The sequence below is a fragment of the Ixodes scapularis genome, unplaced genomic scaffold (assembly GCF_016920785.2).
Source record: "Ixodes scapularis isolate PalLabHiFi unplaced genomic scaffold, ASM1692078v2 PGA_scaffold5__190_contigs__length_132052651, whole genome shotgun sequence".
Taxonomy (NCBI): Eukaryota; Metazoa; Arthropoda; class Arachnida; order Ixodida; family Ixodidae; genus Ixodes; species Ixodes scapularis.
The window spans coordinates 100,917,515-100,937,049 of NW_024609880.1; the positions used below are offsets into that span (position 1 = coordinate 100,917,515).

General features: G+C 45.7%; 1 protein-coding gene across 1 annotated transcript; it reads right to left on the reverse strand.

The window, feature by feature from the left end:
* Positions 1-11: 11 nt before the first annotated feature.
* On the reverse strand, positions 12-19,485 carry LOC8052599 (zinc transporter 6). Its single transcript, XM_029995820.4, has 13 exons — positions 19,042-19,485; positions 18,836-18,922; positions 17,273-17,357; positions 16,461-16,503; positions 15,606-15,671; positions 14,926-15,006; positions 13,588-13,623; positions 12,234-12,377; positions 10,479-10,598; positions 8,939-9,041; positions 7,062-7,178; positions 3,294-3,398; positions 12-150 (listed from the first exon to the last, which is right to left on the reverse strand). Exons 1-13 carry the CDS (start codon positions 19,111-19,113, stop codon positions 25-27), a joined length of 1,185 nt encoding a protein of 394 aa, XP_029851680.3. The 5' UTR covers positions 19,114-19,485; the 3' UTR covers positions 12-24.
* Positions 19,486-19,535: the final 50 nt, after the last annotated feature.

Consider the following 19,535-nt stretch of genomic DNA (forward strand, 5'->3'; position numbering starts at 1 on the left):
ATTGAAGCTGCTCGAAAAAAGAATTCAGAGGTTTATTGTACTGCCCGGTAAGGGTGCTGTAACAGAAGCTCCGGGCCTATCTGGCGTCCGATCGCCTGTCTGCGATGCGGAGAAGGGACTACTGCTCCATGCCCACTCATCCTTGAACACCTGCAAAGAAGAAAATATCGTCGGTGATCGGCTATGAGTGATTGACCAACAGCGATTGGCTGTCAATGCCTGGCCAGCTGCACAGAAGAACCGCTTTTACAGCAAAGCTGTTCATGACTTGTTGGTCAGAGTTTTTTGTGTCCGTCGACAGAAAATCATTGCGCGTGCGTTATCATCCATCATGTGGTTTTGACACTTGTTTCAATGAGAAAACCACAAAATAAGTGTCAAAACCACATAATAGATGATAAGGTGTGCGCCAACAATGCGAAGCACGTAGCACTCCCCGCATGCATTTCTCAGTAAAGATTGCGGTTGCATAAGCTGCCGTGGAAGCGGCAGCATACAATGTCTTTCATTTATGAAAAAGTTTTGGTACAGTGCATTTACTTTTTTTTCGACAATCATTTGGTAAAGAGCCTTTTGCTGTTTACAGACATGAGCTGCCGCTTGCGTCCCAAGCGACTTTCGGTCGCACCATCTTTGCAAGCCTGTTGAGCTTGTTTATGACACCAGTGCTAGAGAGCATAAATGCTACACAGACAACAACGTTGGAGATTTAACGAGGGCCTTCGGCTGTACAATATTACATCTTGGAGGGGGCAAGCTGGTTTACAAGAACACTTAAAATATTTTAACAGATCTCGCACTCCTTCGCTCTTTTGGTGTTCACCTGGAAAATTGGTGGTCAAACGTTTCATCTAAATTTCAAGCAGCGGTGTTAAGAAGGTCCTTGTTCATTCTTTTTATAAACTGGAAGTTCTCTGGGACGTCAGACTGGAGCACCACCTGGTGGCTTTTGCCATAAAAAGGGTCTATAGTGCAGTCGGCAATCCTTGCAGGTGATACGACAGCTTCGCTGGCCAACCACCTTCGCAGCATGGATTGGAGCCTTAACTTGTTTCGTTTCTTGTGGAATGGAGTTCTGTTCGGTTCCATCCCCTGTTTTCGCACATCAAAACCGATGGATGATCCAGAAAACTACCTATGCAAAGTTGAAAAGGTTGTCTAGTGAATCCATACTTTTTTCTGGTTTTCCGCTGTTATCCGCTTTCTAGCATTGGCAGCGTTTTTGCACAGGTTGATCCATAAGTGTGGACAGCTTTACCAATTTAACAGTGCCAGCTTTCCAAAACAAGATTTTTGTCAAATGACAAACATTTCAACTTAGAGAAAAAAAGTTACAACACAGAAAATAGGAGCAGGCGAAACAGCCTGATTGTGTATTGGGTTCATGAAAAGACAGACCTCCCTGGAGAAATGTATTAACAAAAAGTATTTAAGGGTATTCTAAAAAAAAAAAAAAAATGGGAAAACAACTGCCAGCACAGAAAGAATATACTACTATGACTAAGCAGAAAAAGTACAAACTAAACCAGGTCAGTCATTCTCAAGCTTCTCAATGAAAAAACTTTCAGCCTTTCCACTCTGGTGAAGAAGGAAGACCAGCGGAGCCGTACAATGGAAAGTAATGGCCAGCCGCAAGTCGGCAAGCCAGAGTGGAAAGGCTGCCGCCATCTATGAGCGACGGCGGCAACCAGGTACGTGGCTTGCCGCCGTTGGTCCTAGCTGGCGGTAGGTGTCCAGAGTTTGGTGTATTCATTTCTTCGCAGGGGACACATTCCTGGGGAAACCAGCCCTTAACAGCTCCGCTGTAAAACAGCAGAATTTCTGAGCAGTTGCTGGCTCTTGAAGTGTTGTATCTTTAAAATATTTTAAAAGTTTTCTCCTATACACAAATAAAAAAAAAAATAAAACAACTCGAGGTACACGTAAGGTTTTTTTCCGAGTTGTAAATGCGAAAGCATGTACTCTCCGCATGTTAGCGCGCTGACGGACACGCAGTGCCATGGAGTGGCCGGTCGTTGAAACTGACGTTGCGCACCAGTTTCAACGACCGTTGGCTAGCTTTTTGCATGGTTTCATAGCTGGGAGCTGGCTTGACTTGGAGAAAGGATTTAAGGTGCCGTTTGGTGCAGTTTCAAAGCTGATGACGTCGGCTTGCTCCATGAGACTCAGTTAATGCTTTCGCATTAAAAATGCTGTGGGTTGGTTGTAAAGATCTACAAAAGCGAAGATAAAGTTGCCTTATTTGGCACCGTGCCAATAAATGGGCAGACAATCCATTTTCACTGGTCCATGTGTGACTAGTCTATGCTAGACATGATGAGCGCTTGGCAACATGCAGGAATTTCTGCAGCTTCAAACCAGATGCCTAAGGCTGAAATCAAAAATTACTCATGGATTTAACTACCAAACCACTTAAACTAACCTAAATGCAATAAGAATTGTGAATAAAACAATTGAATTACAGGGTTCAACTGCTTCAGCTAGTAACTTAATTGTGACCCCAATATACCTAGTAATAATTACAAAAACTTTAATTACCAATAGCATATCTGATTCTGAGATTGTTCCACAGTCCCATATTATGTACATATAAATGAAACATGCACCAAGTTCCATTTATATTTTCAACACTCGACGATTGAGCGTGAGCCATGATGCACTGGAGGAATGCTTTCCCTCTATGCACCAGCTGTACTGTGGTGAAGCGTAATACGCAAAATTGCAATGTCTACTCCGTGGGTGTCGCTTCTCTGCAGTGCAGCAGTGCGCTGGAGCAAGCACACTCAACGGAGCTAATTTATCCACACTGACACAAATGACAAGAAAGATTGCAGAATTTCCAAGTATACTGTCAGTGTTCGATACAGAGGTAAAATGAAATGTCACATTATTCGATGCGATAATTTGAAGTTTGAAAAATTTCCACAGGCCTATGCAAAAATCCGGCAATGTAGCACAGCCTGATATTCAAGCATCAGCAACGTTTGGTGCAATGTTGGTGCCAATTCGTTGCATCTTGGTGAAAGGATATAGCATGGTAAGCACTTTGGCACAGACGGTGCAGCAAACACACCATTGCTGGTTGCAAGGTTCTTTTGAAGTAAATCTTCAGAAAGTCAGCTTTATGTATGGACCACCATGACTGGTACCCCACATTAATTTCAGCCTTACGGTATCCACATACAAGGTGCCAGGACTAAAAGAAAACATTGACGCCAAACAGTCTAGCACCAATGAGGCCAATAACATGTACATGTATTGGCGTTTTCTGAATAGTAAATTTTTCCACCAACCTGAACTGTAAGTTCGGGAACTAGACCCGATAGTCGGTCAACAATGTGTGCCAGGACGAGCTGTTCGTCTGCATCTCTGCGTACTCGCACGTGCACCGAACCAGCCTGCAAATGAGAAAAGTAAAATCATGATGCCAAAATTGCTGTTGCTACGCCGACTCTCGATGAAATGCGTCGGCATTTAGTGCAGAGATTCCAAATTGGCGAAGGATGGGAATTTCAACCTCGTAACGGTCAGCATACTGTTGACTTCGGAGAGCCAATCTTTCCTGCTAGGTGTTGACGGTTTCACGCAAACAGCATTGTCGCTGCACCTTGGCTTCACATTGTCGCTTACATTGTGCATACTGGGGAAACGAAACTATGTGTCTATGTCCCAGTACCGTCGTAAGAGGAGTGCGCATCAACAGCGGCGTGTCACTGGAAGCATGCAAGAACACTTTTTCCCTTTTACATATGAAAGAAAGTGGACGTAACGAGCGAACGAAGGGAGCGAAAGAGCGTAGCGGGAACTGTGCTGCGGTCTCACAAAACCGGTCCAGTCCAGTCTAGTCCAAACCAAAGACTGCATGCACCAGGGCAATAAATGCTATCGCATTTAAAAGAAGAGCTGCCGTTGCCGTCTTAGATTTGAGTTTTTAGAGAAAGCAATGCATTCTCTAAAAGATTTTAGAGAAAGCAATGCATTCTCAGTTGCTGTGTTTAGATTCTCTCGATTCAAATTAGTTAATTTCAGTGATTCTGTGAGGGATGGAGGCATGCCCGAGTGTTTTGGAGCCGTTTTGTAATAGCAAAAAAAATGTCTTGGAGCAGGTTGTTAGGAAAGATATAATTCCTTAGGACTAATTTTTCGTGTTGCACGAAACAAAAATACTACACCCATTGCCAACAGAACTTTAGGAAGTTATGTACGTTCCACACTTTACACTCACATGCAACATCTACCTGGGGATTAATCCGACAAGCGATGTGCCTCCAACTTGCTCTTCAGTGAGGGTGGACTCACAGAGCATGCTAAGTTTGTCATTATTGACCCTTGACAAGTAGCACAAGAAAAACTATGTACATATAGAGCCTAATCATATACTAACCTACTTCTCCAGCAAAATGAAAAGTGCAGTTCACAATTTAATTCACACAATGCAGTGCAATACATAGAAGCAAAAGTAAAAAAAATAGGCCTAAAGGGGTACGGAAACGAAATTTCAGTGCTCATTTTCTACGGGGATGAGTTGAGCTAGTTGGTTATGATGCTGATTTTTGTTGAAAGGCACAAGAAAACTAAATTTAAAGCTAATTAAACAATCTTTCAATGTGCACCTGGTGGATGCCCGTGAAGCTTAGTTGAGAGGTAATCTAGCAACATCGGGGATCTTGCTACGTAGGTCATGATGAAGCAAGTTCCGCACTAAACATTGCAGCGCTGATCTTTGGAAGTACGCTCAACTGTTTAAAGCAGTCATGAAACACTCTTTCAACTTCTTTTACAGTGGAGCTGTTAAGGGCTAGTTTCCCCAGAACCGTGTCCGCCAGCAAACAAAAGTCGACACAACACTCTGGGACAGCTACCGCCATCTATGAGCGACGGCGGCAACCTTTCCACTCTGGTTTGTCGACTTGCGGCCGCCCATTACTTAGTACAGCTTCGCTGCTCTTCCTTCTTCACCAGAGTGAAAAGGCTGAAAGTTTTTTCGTAGCTTTCCTCCCAGTGATTCCCCTACACCCCTCCTACGGGGTTGTACCCCTACCCTACCCCTCCCCCCCCCCCCCCCCCCTCCCCCCCCCCTCCCCCCCCCCCCCCCCGTTTTTCTTCGAAGGCACCGCCTTAATTCACAACGACTCCTCTATTCTTAATACCCCCTCCCCTCCCCCCCCCCCCCACCCCAACACCCCCTGAAAATTTAGACACCGCCCCTAATTTCAGTTCCTGGGGAAACCCCTGTTTCCTCCTTAACTCGCAAATCACGCATTATACCAAAATACCAAACAGTTCAAGAAGACTAAAAACAGGGACTCCCCTCTTGCTTGGACCCTCGTTTGTGTAACCGGACACTGCCATTCTCCCCCTAGAACAGTGGTTCTCAACGATCAATGTTTTGCGGACCCCGTGTGGATCGGCGGATATGGTGGAGGACGCAGTTCGTGGTGAGGGGAGAGAAAAGGTATAGGTTAAATATAATAACGATATAAAAATGGATATAACTAAGGGCTAGTGTGAAGTAGACTTCTCTTATTGACATACACACAAGAGAACTCGCTTGAAAATTGAAAAATTTCTTCTCTATCTGAAAAAGGACGACTTTTATTGCCGGGTTTGACTGATGAGGCAGGGCTTCGCGGACCCCCAAGGCTCCGCGGACCCCCATTTGAGAACCACTGCCTTAGAGGATTAGCCCATAGCTCAAAACACAGACAAAAGTTGCTTTCCCCACCCTGTTCACCCCTAAGCTGACAGTGCAGTGGAAGCTATGTGCTCCTTGGGCCAGCCACACACTCGTCACCCCACGGCTACTTCGAACGGCTCGGTTGTAACGCGTTGACGGTATTGACACCACCACAACGCTGACAACGCCACCAACAGCAAAGCTCATAACCACATCAGCCTTGCTACGTCATGAATGCGGGGAATCTTTATTTTGTTGTTTTTGTTTGTGCCAGATATCCCATGACGCATCACGCTTTCCGTTTGCTTCTCTTCGAGCGCTTGCTCGAGTGCACCGTTTGGAACGAAAAATATAGTCAGTCGTTGAAAATACAAACGTGCGATTATCATTTATGGACATTATCCGTCATGCTTGACCCATTTCCGAGTGAAATTTGTATATTTCAATTTTCGTTTTTGTACCCCTTTAAATAAATACAAAATTAATATTTTATGGAAGATTGAAACAGAAGTTGGAAGCAAGTCAAGCTGTTGTGTCTGGTGCATACATGCAAAGATATCGGCAAATATCTATCACAGCTACAAAAGCGGCAGCAAGTGCACCTACTCTGCAATACCACACAAAACAATTTTCTTCTTTTTTCTAGCCTTTGGTAGCACTTCGAGCACAGTCGCCCATATTTCCACAACCTCAAAACGGTCGACATTATAGGAACGAAGGAAAAAAGGAGATCTGGGGTTCGATTTTGGTCACCGCAACAGAGAGAACCTAATTTTCCTCTCGCAGAGTGAGCGAAGGTAGCATTCATAGACAGTTAGTCTGCTAACGCAAGCAAAGAATGCGGGTTGTCTGCAACAAAGCTCTATTCGCAGTTGGAAATAAAACAAAAAAAGAACAACAAAACATTCATCATCTGCTAACAGAGCAGAAAAAAAAGGAAATCGTCTGCTACGAGCCGAGCGCCGAGGCAAGATCGAAAGCTGATTAAAGTTGTGATCATCTGCTATTTCACAGTGGAAGCCATTAACAACCCGCGCTTCGTTTGCAAATCTCAAGCCGTTCTGCTGCCATACACAAGCCAACATCGACCGGTTAATGAAGGAGTGCTAAGGACAAGCACACCGCAGGCTGCGAGACATCTCGCTATTTGTATGTTGGCGAGATGTTCTCACCAAAATAATTCCCGATTGAGCACTCGCGAATGGGTCAGAAATGTCTCATTAGTTGATCAGACACAAGTTGTGGTTCCACGTTCAATCAGCAGCCGAGAACGCTCTCGCTCTTACCTTGACCAAAATCAAGCTCCAATGACGACAATGATCAGAGTTTTTTTGCCACAAGGGGCCCAAAGACCGATCACGACCGAACGAGGGACTCCACCTACCAGGCTTCCGAGCGAAAGACTCCAGAACTGCTCGTGCCTGAACTCCAGGACTCCATCCAGGGTGGAGGCCTCGCGAAGGCACTTGTCCAGCTGGCCCAGCAGAGGCCCTGGCGTTGTCTGCACACGTGAGCCTCAATATCAGTCCAGAGTGCTCCCTAACTGAGCTACACAGGGCGTGTTTCTAAGGCTCTACAGATTTAATTTGAAAAAGCCACGAAATCTACACTAGTGCGGTCTGTGCAGGGGAGTTATACAAACAAGGTGACATAATGTAAGGCGATGGTTGTCCCGATAAGTCGGTTAACTAAGATTTGTTAACCGTTTAAAGTTTGGAGACAAAGATATGGTCCCAATCAGAAACTTGCTGAGCATCGAGAACTACTAAATAGATTTTAGAAAGATTTTGGGCACGAGCGAAGCGCAGTTTTTTCGTCGCTCATCCGCGTTTTTGCACTGTCAGCACTGCACTCGCTGCACGAGTGGTGACTTTGGCACAGCACCGTGCTTGCCACGCGCCCCAAATCTTTCTCAAAATGTACTCGTTTAGTTATTTTCAATGACACTCGGCAAGTTTCTAATTGAAACCATAGTTTTATTTTCACTAATTAAAAAGTTAATTAGTAGATTTTAGCTAATTATCAAACTTATTGTGACAATTATCCCCCTATATTATATCCCCCTCAACGTATAACTCACCTGCACAAACTGCATTAGTGTAGCTTTCACTGCTTTTTTTAAAACACATCTCTACAGCGTAAAAAAAACAAAAAAAAAAACAGCTCGTGTAATAGCACTCACGACAACCATTCCTTGAAATGGTTGCCGGGGGAACATTCCAGGCACCAGTCGACATACAGGCTTTCCTGCAATGCAGTTTCTTTCTCAATGTTATACAGAAGCACACGAGAAGAGGAGTGAGGGACAGAAAGAAAACAGTTGTTAGCCTCTGCCGTACAGCCCTTGCGACGCCTTTCGAAGCCAATTTTGGGCCCTGCACCTATCGCAAGTGGCACCACTGAAAAATTGTTTCGACAAGTGTGGGATTTAAAGAGATGCCGATGCCCGTCTTAAGTAAAAAAACAATTGACCGCATCTCTACGTAGTGAACGATGTTGATTGGGGCGAAGCTGTGGTGGTGCTTGTCTGCGTAGACGCTGAGCCGCAGCATGCCGAGCCTTTCGTTCGTTTTCATCCATGTCAGAAAGAGAATGTGTGGTATGGAACGCGGTTATATACGCATTTGAGCATTTGACCGCAGCGCCCTCTCGTCTATAAACGTTGAGCCAATGCATGCAAAGCTTGGCGCGATTATATACGCATTTGACTGCAGCGCCCTCTCCTGTATAGACGTTGAGCGGCTACATGCAACGTTTCATCCATGACATCCCCAGCTCTTCAGTTACTACCACATCTCAGAGCCCCCTGCTCGTCCCGCAGTCGTGGCCGAGTGGTTAAGGCGATGGACTAGAAATCCATTGGGGTCTCCCCGCATAGGTTTGAATCCTGTCGACTGCGCAAACATTTTTATTCATCATTTTTTTTTTTAGTATTTTTTTTGCCCTGCACGAGCACGTGAGCAGGTGAGCATGTGAGCTCACGAGCACGAGCACCAACAAGATCGATGTGAGCACGGACGCCGGACGGACAAGGCTAGACCCCCCAAGGAGCTTCGCCCCTAAAACGAGCTTCGATTATAACGTCGGCGATTAGTATGTCTCTTGCTTATATTTCAAATGTCTCAAAAATGGGCGGTGGGTGCTTATTGCGACGGAGGCACAAGCTCAGTATTTTATGGTAGACATTCTGTAATATACGTCGATAGATCCGTTCTGAAAAGGGGATTGACACCAGCAGTCATGCTGGCGTTTTCAACGAACCTGAAGTAAGATGAAGGCACAGTGCATGCCCATTGGGAGCATGGTGGCACAGGCCATGGCAGCCAGCATGGCAGCTCCCACTGTGTCCGCACGTTGCCACCCACTGTGAAAATGTGTCACAAACGTGTCGCAACGAGTCTCTGGTCATAAAATTTCCACAAATTAAGTCAGCATAAAAAAAGTGAAAGCCGTTTACAACTCCCTGTAACATTGAATTAGAGCGCAGCTCTTGAGGAGGAGGAGGGAAGGGTACTGGGGGGAGGGGGGGGGGGTGAAGTGACCTGGGGGGGGTCACGTGACCTTGGGGGGCCACGTGACGATGCCGATGATGTCATCAGTGACGTCACTGATGACGTCATCAGTGACGATGACGATGCGGATGTCAGTGACGTCACTGATGACGTCATCCGTGATGATCACGATGCGGATGCCGGTGAGGTCATCAGTGACGTCACTGATGACGTCATCAGTGATGATGACGATGACGATGCGGATGCCGGTCAGGTCATCAGTGACGTCACTGATAACGTCATCAGTGATGATGACGATGACGATGCGGATGCCGGTGACATCATCAGTGACGATGACGTCATCCGGGAGGTCACGTGACTTCGGCGGGGGTCACGTGACCCTGGGGGGTGGTCACGTGACCTCGGGGGGTGTCACATGACTTCAGGGGGAGGGTCACGTGATCTGGGGTCATCCCAAGGTCACGTGACCTTGGGGGTTGTGCGACCTTGGTTACGCCGACGGCGCCGCTCAAGCCAAGAACGGGCCCCTAAGAGCTGCGCTCTAAAAAGAGTACTTCGAAACAATGCTTTCTTCTTGCGCAGGAGTTGCGGTGACATCAGAATAATGCCGAGCTGATTGGCGTTGATTGAAAGGATAGTGGGTAGACCTCAATGCTAGATGCCTTTAGGTCTACCCACCATTTTTTTCAATCGGGCAATAAGAGCTCGGCGTTCTAACATCGCAACCCCTGAGCAAGAAGCAGACGAACTTGTGCTCCGCATGGTCGCCCACCTGTTCCACTACAGCACAGCTCCCTGCTAGCTTCAATCATGTACGCCCCATAATATATAAATAGGATTTAGTGTTTTTTTTTTTGTGTTTTTTTGTGTGTGTGAATTTGGCTTATTTCTTTCTGCTTTCTACCTGGAAAGACAGTTTTCGGCTCTTTTCGACAAATAATGTGTACTCACGAAAGGTGACGTACAAAATATCTTTGCTCAACCCAAGACCATCTTTGCCTGCTTTTCGTGAGCCCTACACAATTACTATAGCTGTAGTCATTAACAAATTACAACGACTAGGGTGTATTGCCATGAGGAGCAAGCAAACGTCGCGTTGAGAGGTGACAATTCGAACGCCGAGGGATTGGCCTAAATTGTAGAGCAACATAGCTCGCTAACTGTGCCTCACTGCTCCAAGACACAAGACGTGAGAAATACCGAACCCCAGACATAACCCACAAAACAGAGAGCATAACTTTTTCTCGCAAACACGGACAGATGCGTTATGAGAGAATTGGGTCACTGACTAGGCCCCGACGAGGGAGTGTGCGACGAGCACGACGAGCGCCCCGGCCCAGCCCAGCAGCAGCAAGGGGTTGAGCCGAGGCAGCAGCAGCGACGACAGGCCGGGCACCAGGCGGCACACCCTGCAACAGTCGAAGTCCACGGTGGGCGGATGGTGCCACCTGCCTCCCAATTCGAGGCTTCGTCCACTTTCCCATCCGGGGAACGGAATCGCACTCCGTTTCACGTCTAGTCCAAACGATCTGACGAGGCCGATTGAGCGGTGCCAAAAGTGCGTCGTTACGGTGCTCGGCGCCTCGTGCATTTGTAATCACCAACAGAAAAAAAGCCCAGGATCACCCTGCCCTCACTGTGGGCGATAGGTTTAGCAGGCAAGAGCAAATGCACAAAGCCGACGAGCGCCGTGACGATACACTCTTGCTGCTGTTCAATTGGCTCCCTCGGACTGGGGCGCAGGCTGCGGACAGATTTAAGGTAAGGCAGAGTATAAGAGCTACCATTCACACGGCTGACTGGAGCTGTATTGATGCCGGCAAAGTTGAACGAGTCGCGGTGAGAAAGTATGCAAAAACACGATCGAAGATGGATGATGCTCGAGGCAAAGTATTTTCGAGCGTCTTGCACAACCCTTGCGGGTTGTCTTTGCATCTAATGTCGACCCTGCTCGCATCACTGGAGTCTCACTCGTCTTTACTAAAGGTCAATGATAAAATGCTTCCGAGCGCCTAGAAAACCGAGCTTCGGAGCTCCGTCTAACAGGCTCGCCTTGATGCCGTACATCGATGCTTGCACCGCCAAGCGACAGTGAGTATAAGCGTTTGCCAGCAGCTACTCTTCAAAAGCTAGTCTGGCTACCGTGAGTAGAAAACACTTTGTTGGGGCACTGGACTGGCAACTGCGGGCACACCTTAGTCATCGGACGATCTAGGTCACACACGTGTAGCAAGATGGCGGCACCCAGAGGCACTACTTGCAAAACACTTGTAACGCTTTTTCATTTACCCTTGTATCCAACCATGTAGTTCACGTATCTCGTGAGCGGGACAAAATAAGCAAGATCTTACAACTTGGAATAAGCACAAAAAATATAAAAGAAGGAAAACAAGAATGAATAACAGCTGCGATTAAAATGAGAACACTTCCCAGTGGCGTGGCAAGAGCAATACAATGTTTTCCCCCGTACTGGAAGCTCTGCAATTCAAGATGGCAACGCTTGCGTGAAAAAAAGTCTTTAGATAGGGCGACCATGATCCTTGGAGTAAAAAGTGGGAAATCGAGGGGGGCGGGACGGACACAAAAGCTCTGCTACTATGTACGGTATTCAGTTCAACCTAAAAAAGCACAGGAAACACAAGTGCCTTACTTCTTCATGTTTAAGCAATGAGACAAAAATCTGGCCAACTGAAGCATGCCAAAATCAGCAATATAGAAAAAAGTCTTAGATCTAACTGCAGAAAGAGTTCAAAATGGTGCTTATATGGGAAATACAATTTTTGTGGTGCATTTAATTTTATAAAATTACATCTATGATGAGTAAACATCTCTTTGTTTCTTCCGCCACCTTGGCATTCAATTGTGCTTCTTTCCACAGAATGGGACATGCGGCTTCGTTGAGACAAAATGACAAGACGGCAGAAACAAACCTCTAAAACGGGATGTTTGGTCAACCTATCTACAGACTACCCAGAGTTTGGGGTCGGTGCCTGAACATCCGGCAATTGCAGATTGCGATTGACACAATGACGAGCACGACTCACCCGTGGCTCAGGTCTGCCATGTGCTCCTGCAGCCAGCTGGAGCTGCAGGCGGTCAGCACGCGCCCCAGCGAGGGGTGCTCAACTCCCAGCTGCACCGCGAGGTGGCAGCACAGGGCAACCAGCAGGCCGGGCAGCACAAGGCCCCTGGCGTTGGAAACAACGCATGTGCAGTTCCCAGAACACCCGGAATCAATTTAGAGCCAAGTCCTAACCAGTTTGCAGCGTGCATCACGAATCTTGTTTCACAAACTCCTGCCAAGTTGTGGGTGGGTGTACGTAGGACAAACTGGACAATGTTTTAATGACAGGTGCATAGCGCCGACTAGCTCTAAAACAACTCAGGGGAGGGGGGGGGGGGGGCATCTTGCTGTGCACTGCTCGCGTTGCGGTTGCAAACCACCGTTAGAATTGACAAAATTTATCAAATGTGCCAATGATAACACCAAAAAATTAACATTACCGGAGCGATTTTTTTATCAAATCTTCCTGCGCAACCGCGCAGGCAGTGGTGGCAGGTGGACCGCTCGATAAAGTGTTGATTAAATCGGTCAAAGGTTAGCGCACGTCCATGTAATTTGTGTCTTCTTCATCCATGTCTTTTCCCCCCCTTTAATACCGCTGAAATCATGTGCTGACGAACTCAATCCACAGTTTTAATTTTTAACCCTATTTGTATAGCGCACTTCCAAACGAGGATACAGAAGGGCTGCTTTTATCATTGGAGAAAGGACACAAGTTGCTTTTATCATTGTGATAGCGCCAAGAAGTAGAAGTAGACAACAAAGAAATCCATGCTCCAGGACCGGCCGCACTGCCCTCCCTTTGTAAATATTATAAATAGCCCTTCACCTTCTTAACGCACCGTATCTATCTAATAGTGTTCACGCCTAACAATTAAAGAAAGTCTCATGCCCTGCAGACACATTTCTCATCAACATCTGTGAGGTTGCACTTTACGCTTATCTGTTACTTGACTGGTTTTCCCCAGAAGACGGGCGTTCGAGTGAGGAAGCACGTGCATTACCAGTTTGTAGGTACGGTTGAATCCACTTCCGACAAACCCCGGAACGGAGAAATGTTGGAAACAGGGAACTTTGAATGCATTTTAGCCCACACTTAATGGGCGAAATATGACAAAACAAATTGCCCCCCTTTGCAAATTGCATTCCTTGAATTGTAAAAACAACTAGAAACATGTATCCCAGGTATAATCCATTCCGGATAAAGAGAACAAATTTCCAATTTGCGTCGACTTGGTTATAATCGGGCTTGACTATGTGGCAAAAATATGCTGAATATTGCTATTTTGCTATGGTCATGCATAGAGAGATGCAAAGCACGCACGGTCACTCACGTGTGAACTACAGGTTGCTGCACCAGACGCATCAGGCTGTAACAAAAAAAAAAAAAAAAAAATAATGCGCTCAAACTCTTTAGTCTTTGTTTTCAAAAAACGTCTCTCCAAATCTAATACTTGGGTTTTGCCAACATTTAAGTAGTAGTTTAGAATAATATGCTGTTCAATATTCGCTTTGAGAGGAGCTGCGATATTCATAGTTCTCGAAGCGTTGATCATGGCGGGTAAGCCTCGTTGAGTGCGCCTCTCACCGAGCACCCGCGCACTACAGGGAAGAAATACCCGTGAATGCCTGCGAGTTCTGCGGGTATTGCTTGCCTGCAGTGCATAAATGCTCGGTGAGAAGTGCACTCAACGGAACTAACCCGCCGTAATTATGCAAGAGGCCTTGCTGGTAGCAATGTCTTGATAACCTGCATACATCATATATGCTTGTTTTTTTTGTCCAATTTGAAATTGCAGAGAGAATATGTGCATATAGCAAGGAAATTTATAAGTCCCCTCAATTAGGATAGCTGCGACAAATCTGTTGCTTACATGCCACTTCATAAATATAGTACTAGTTATATTAAAATTAACTGAGCTTAGAAGTGGACAAGTGGAAGGTTGGGAACAACCTTGATGAGTCCAGCTGAATTTCTGTTTTTAAGCATGGTGCACAGCAGTGAAAGGCTTGAAGAAACTACCTCGTCAATATTTGATTCGAAAATATTCAGCCAAAACAACTATTCACTGCAAACTAGAAATCTACTATTTGCACATGCCTATACATTAACATCAACATTAAGACCTTTTGCAGCTGCTGCAAGAATTGTTTGGTGTCCCCTAGAAATTTGCGCACAATTTTACAGTTAATTTAATCCTTCGTAATAAATAGGGTCTCAAATCCGGTTTCCAGACAAAGTGGAATTCAAAGCATCGCACATTTAGTAGTAGTGAGAGCTGGTAGAAGGCAGTGCTGATGATAAGCTGCGCAGAACTACATTTCTTCTAGTTGCATCCCTGTCAAATCTACATAGTCGTAAAGCAGTGTGCGTCCGCTCCAAGATAAAAGGCAGCCCAAGAGTGATGTCACAATCGAGTGCCAGCGGAGTAGATCTGCCCACATCTGATGAACCCAATAACCTTTGTGCATGTTCTCTGGATAGTGCTCTGAGCACATCGCCCAGTTGCTGAGGTGAAGCCACAAGACCTCTACCTCGCTGGCACCAGAGTATACGCTGTAGAGTTGAGGCAACCTGATAGTGACGATTTTGAGAAACACTATGACTTCCTCGTGCTAGGTGCTACGTATTTGAAGCTCGCCTTCGGAGCAAATGTGAGAAAATAGCGCACCTCTCTTTGAGCAGCAGAAAGGCCCCTAACTGAGCCAGCATGGTGATGGCAAACAAGGACAACACCTCCCACCTCCGGCACCTAGAAGATACAACGCAAGGTGAGAACGAGGTTCAAAACGTGTGTCCAGGGAAAGGTGACTTTGCCAGCAACTCGTGTTAGTTGCATTCAATATCCGTTTCTTACTGTCACAATCCTAGCAGCCTTTCAACCCATGTCAGGAAAATAAACAATGTCTGGTTTTGGAAGGCAGCAGTGCTTCCCAAACCAGCACGATTCTGTTTTCTGCACCACTCCAGGATCCCAGTTTCTTTCTGCGTCACTTCACTTTTTGGTGCTTACAGGGTGTCCACTCGATTAGCGTAAGCACAAACCGGCCAAATGGGCGTCTGAAGATTTTAGGTTAAGAGGTGGCCCAGACCTGAAAATGGGGGATATCGTGGAACTGAGGCCCCAACGTAAACCATCTCGTTTCCTTGAGTGCAATACTCGTGAACCAACTTTTCCCTGTTACAGCTGAGTCTTTGTACAGTGATCAAAATGGAACTTCAAAGCAGCACAAAAGTCACACTTGACCAAACAAAGGTGTCGTACTTTACACGCTGCTCACACATCCGAGCATTGAAATATTTTATCACCGCTGTATCTTTTAGACCACGCGGGAGGGAGTAAACACTCACCCGAAGCTGAAGCTCGGTGCTGCCCTGTGCTGCGACACCCAAAGACCCAGGAGGCAGTTGCCGAGGCTTCAAAGACAAACTTCTCTTACAAACATATTCACCCCACAAGTCTACTACATTGATTAATCTATCAATCACTCTGTATATCAATAATTTAATCATCACTGTTCACTTTAGACATGTTTGACATATTGCTACTTCTTACAGCTGAGCTCCTAAGACCCTTATGTCATTTGTCCCTCTTCCGTGCTTTCCCAGTCTGAAGATTTCCTATGTGGTGCGTTCCACATAGTCTTGCGTTATTACAATTGAGTTCCATAGTGACAGCAATGCTATAATTTTAACAGCCGGCAATTTCAAATGTATGGCATTGCAACAACGACTATACAGCTGTGCACAAGTCTCAACTAAATCGCAAGCTGTGCTGCGACCATGAACAAACTATGCAATATAAAACGTTGACACTATGGGAAATTATTGTGTACAATGTGTGTCCTAAGATACTGTTCTAATCGAACAGTAATAGTTCGTGCAAAAATCTTAGGTAGCCGATAGCAAGGGTAACATAGTAGTATGAAAATATAGAATGATATACCAGTGGCATAGCTATGCAACCCAGCACCAGGGGCCCTTAGCACTTTTTGTCACTCGCCCGTCCCCTCCAATTCACTCCCCGAGAGGAGAGCAAGGTTGGGGGGGTACCGCCAGAAATGGCCCGCCCGCCCCCCCCCCCCCCCCCGTGACTGGGACGCCTAGTACACCCATGCCCCCCCCCACTTTCTGTTACTATGCCACTGTGATGTACTGTAATGAATACTGTACTGTAATGAATAATGCAGTTGCAAAACCACTCACCAGAGTAGGTCAAAGAGAGTGAGTTGTGCGAGGGCTGCCAGTGCTACAGGAAGGCACAGAGAATTAGCGCAAAGAAATGACATGGAGAACCCTCATTTAAGTGTTCAGCTATTCAATCCAATTTCTTTTTAGTTAAGCTGAAAGTATGAACTTTTGGAGATTGCAAAGGTTAAAATTAAGAAATCCTAATTATCACGAAAATTACATAAAAAACAAATACGGTTGAATCTTTGGCTTCTAATCAGAACTCCAGTGAGAAATCCCATAAATAAAAGCAACTGGTGCTCCACAACTATAAAGATTTATATAAAGTATAACTGAAGGCAACAAAATGTTCTTTAAACATTTTCCCCAAAAATGTTTTGTTTTATTCTAGCCCAACCTAATAACTGAGAATAATGCAAGAACAAGAAGCATGTTAACGGCATCTCAAGGGGTCGCAAAAAACAGCTCCATGGCTAATTGGAGATCCTTGTTGTTGTTTTTTTAATTATGAAAAGATAGAAGCACACCTAAGAAAAACAAATGACCCCATAAAACAGTAAAAACATTACAGTGACAGGCATTTAAGTTCAGTCCTCTGGCCACTCGATTGAGGGAGCACTGAAAGAGGAGTGAAACACACAACCTCTAAACTGAATTGGTGCCTTTTCATCGGCTAAACTGACCAAAGCAATCAAATTACAACTTGCTCAATTAATTTTGTGCATCCCCCATGTGCATTTGAGCAAGCTAGTGTATACCTCTCTTTTGCCTGTAGGCAGACCAAAATGCAGGCACTAAAAAATTTGCAATACTGGCTAAGCACTTACCCAGGCTGTTCGAGGTACGGCTCCAGTAAAAAAGCACTACGCTGCACAAGGCATTCCCCACCACGAACCAGAGGATGTGCTTTGCCTGCAACATTTCATTTACAAAATTGTGATGCTCGCACACTTACAGTCAAAGCAGGTTGCCACATGCACACTGCCCCCAGATGTCCTAAAAGAATATCCAAGTAGTAAAAAAGCCTAAAAGAAACCCAACTAATGGCCATCTTTATAATTTCTTGTTTGTATTGAACGTTAAGTACCCAGACATCACGTAAACAGTGCAAACTGACAATGCAGCTATTGCCATCATAAACTGCCAAGTAAAGTTTACACATGGCACTTGTATTGACTTAAATAAAACTAACACATGACAGAACTACGTTCCTGTTATGTGCTTAAGCACCAGCCCGCAACACCGGCCCCAATGACTTTCCCAATGCTCCCTAACATAGCATGCCATATCAATGAATAGGCTATAGATTGGATGAGTGAGAAGAAAAGAAAAAGGAGGAAAGGGAGCTCTCGGAAACAACAACAACAAGCGAGACAAAGCGCCAGGTGGGCGAGATTTTAACTGATTAAAGCAGAACTTTGGGCTAGTTGTTTGCAGACATAATTAAAAACAAAACAGCACAAAGACAAGGACAAAGTAAAAGGTAATCGAAAGGACACAGCGATAACTCTCAACTGAAGATTTATTAACTGGATGCTAGCATAAATAAATCTTCAGTTGTGAGTCAGCGCTGTGTCCTGTCGGTTACCTTGTACTTTGTCCTCGTTTTTGCGCGCTGTTTTGTTTTTAATTACAAGATTTTAGCATTTGGGCTTCGTATAGAAATCCAGATCGAAAGACCCGTCGAGAAGCAAGACCCAGGTTTTGCTTCAGGGAACAACCAGACAAGAAAGTCGAGCAATGTTGAGAACATTTCCCAAAGATTTTGTCCCCATATACCATCACCCAGTCTTCAGCATCCATCAGCTGCTGCATCAGTGCAGCCACTCCAACTTATTTTAATTTCGATTATTTAATTTTGTGGTATCCAGGGGCGGTTCTAGAGGGGGGGGGGGGGGGGGGAGGGGGGGGGTCCGGATGTCCTGACCCTCCTCTTGATTTCTGCATGCGTAAAAATTCAGGGCGTGGGAGGGGGGGGGGGGGGGGGGTTCCTAAAGATATGGTATGCTGACCAACACCTGACCCCCCCTCTGGAAATTCCTGCATCTGCCCCTGGTGGTATCCACCTGGCTCGTTCGTTTTAGACATTTCTTTTGTACACTTACTTGGAGATATACGATTTTTGCCTTGTTATGTTACAAATTGAGTCATTACGTTTACGTCTAGCGCAAAAGCAGATTAAAATTCGTGGTTATATTTTAGGGGACGCCACAGCGGCTCACCATACAGACTACACACTTGGTGACGCATAGTGGTGCCATGTTCTTAACCTTAAACCTGCGTTCTCGCTTTAAAGATGCCAAGACAAGATCCATGACTCCTGCGTGTCAGGGTGATTCTCTAGTAAAAAAAAAAAAAAAAAAAAAAAAAAAAAAAAAAAAACTATGAACCTTGGACTCCCTCAGGACGGGTCGTAGTTCGTTGACGAAGCAGGCCACGGGTCCCAGCGTGGGCTTGCCGAAAGGCTGGAATAGGCCCTGCGTGCAAGGGGGAGGGGTGTGTGAACAGTAAGCCACCAAAGGTAGTCTCTTGAGGACATTTAAACCTAAAAAGGAACCTTCGTGGAAGCTGCTCGGATCTCTGATAAGAGACTTACCGTGGCACTCTCGTCCTTCGAGAAGTACGGAGACAGCCGCTGCCTCAAGTCTGGAAGGAAGGCTCCCTGCATCGCTGGTGTCACTACAGTCACTAAGGTATGCAAGTACAGTCACCAGCGAACGCGAAGGACATAAAATGTTGGACAGCTCATTTTTGGACGGGAGCAGACGATTCGTGACGGAGTTTTGAGGCACCACCAGGGACCAGCGGACATACTGTTCCCGTGGTTTTCGAAGTAACAGGAACTGGTTTGTTACGGGTTGTGTCCAATGTATCTTCGTGATTAAGATATGATAAAATAAGTTGAACAACTTTTGCCAGTGTCACAAGCTCAAAAAACCATACCGACCAAACACGATTCACGAATACAAACAGTTGTACTGTACGGCTTGGATCGGCTTTGCTTGGATGACTTAAACGTGGCTTATCCTGGAAACTAAAGAACTAAAGTCACTGTGGAACCAAGGGGGATGTGGAAACTAAAGTAGAAAC

Bases quoted from the DNA above. Each gene is read 5' to 3' on its own strand.
- LOC8052599 (XM_029995820.4), bottom strand. From the start codon at position 19,113: ATGCAGGGAGCCTTCCTTCCAGACTTGAGGCAGCGGCTGTCTCCGTAC. The intron at 10,599-12,233 runs GTGAGTCGTGCT...CGACTGTTGCAG, and splicing joins ATGGCAGACCTGAGCCACGG to GGTGTGCCGCCTGGTGCCCG. The intron at 3,399-7,061 runs GTAGGTGGAGTC...TCTCATTTGCAG, and splicing joins GTCTTTCGCTCGGAAGCCTG to GCTGGTTCGGTGCACGTGCG.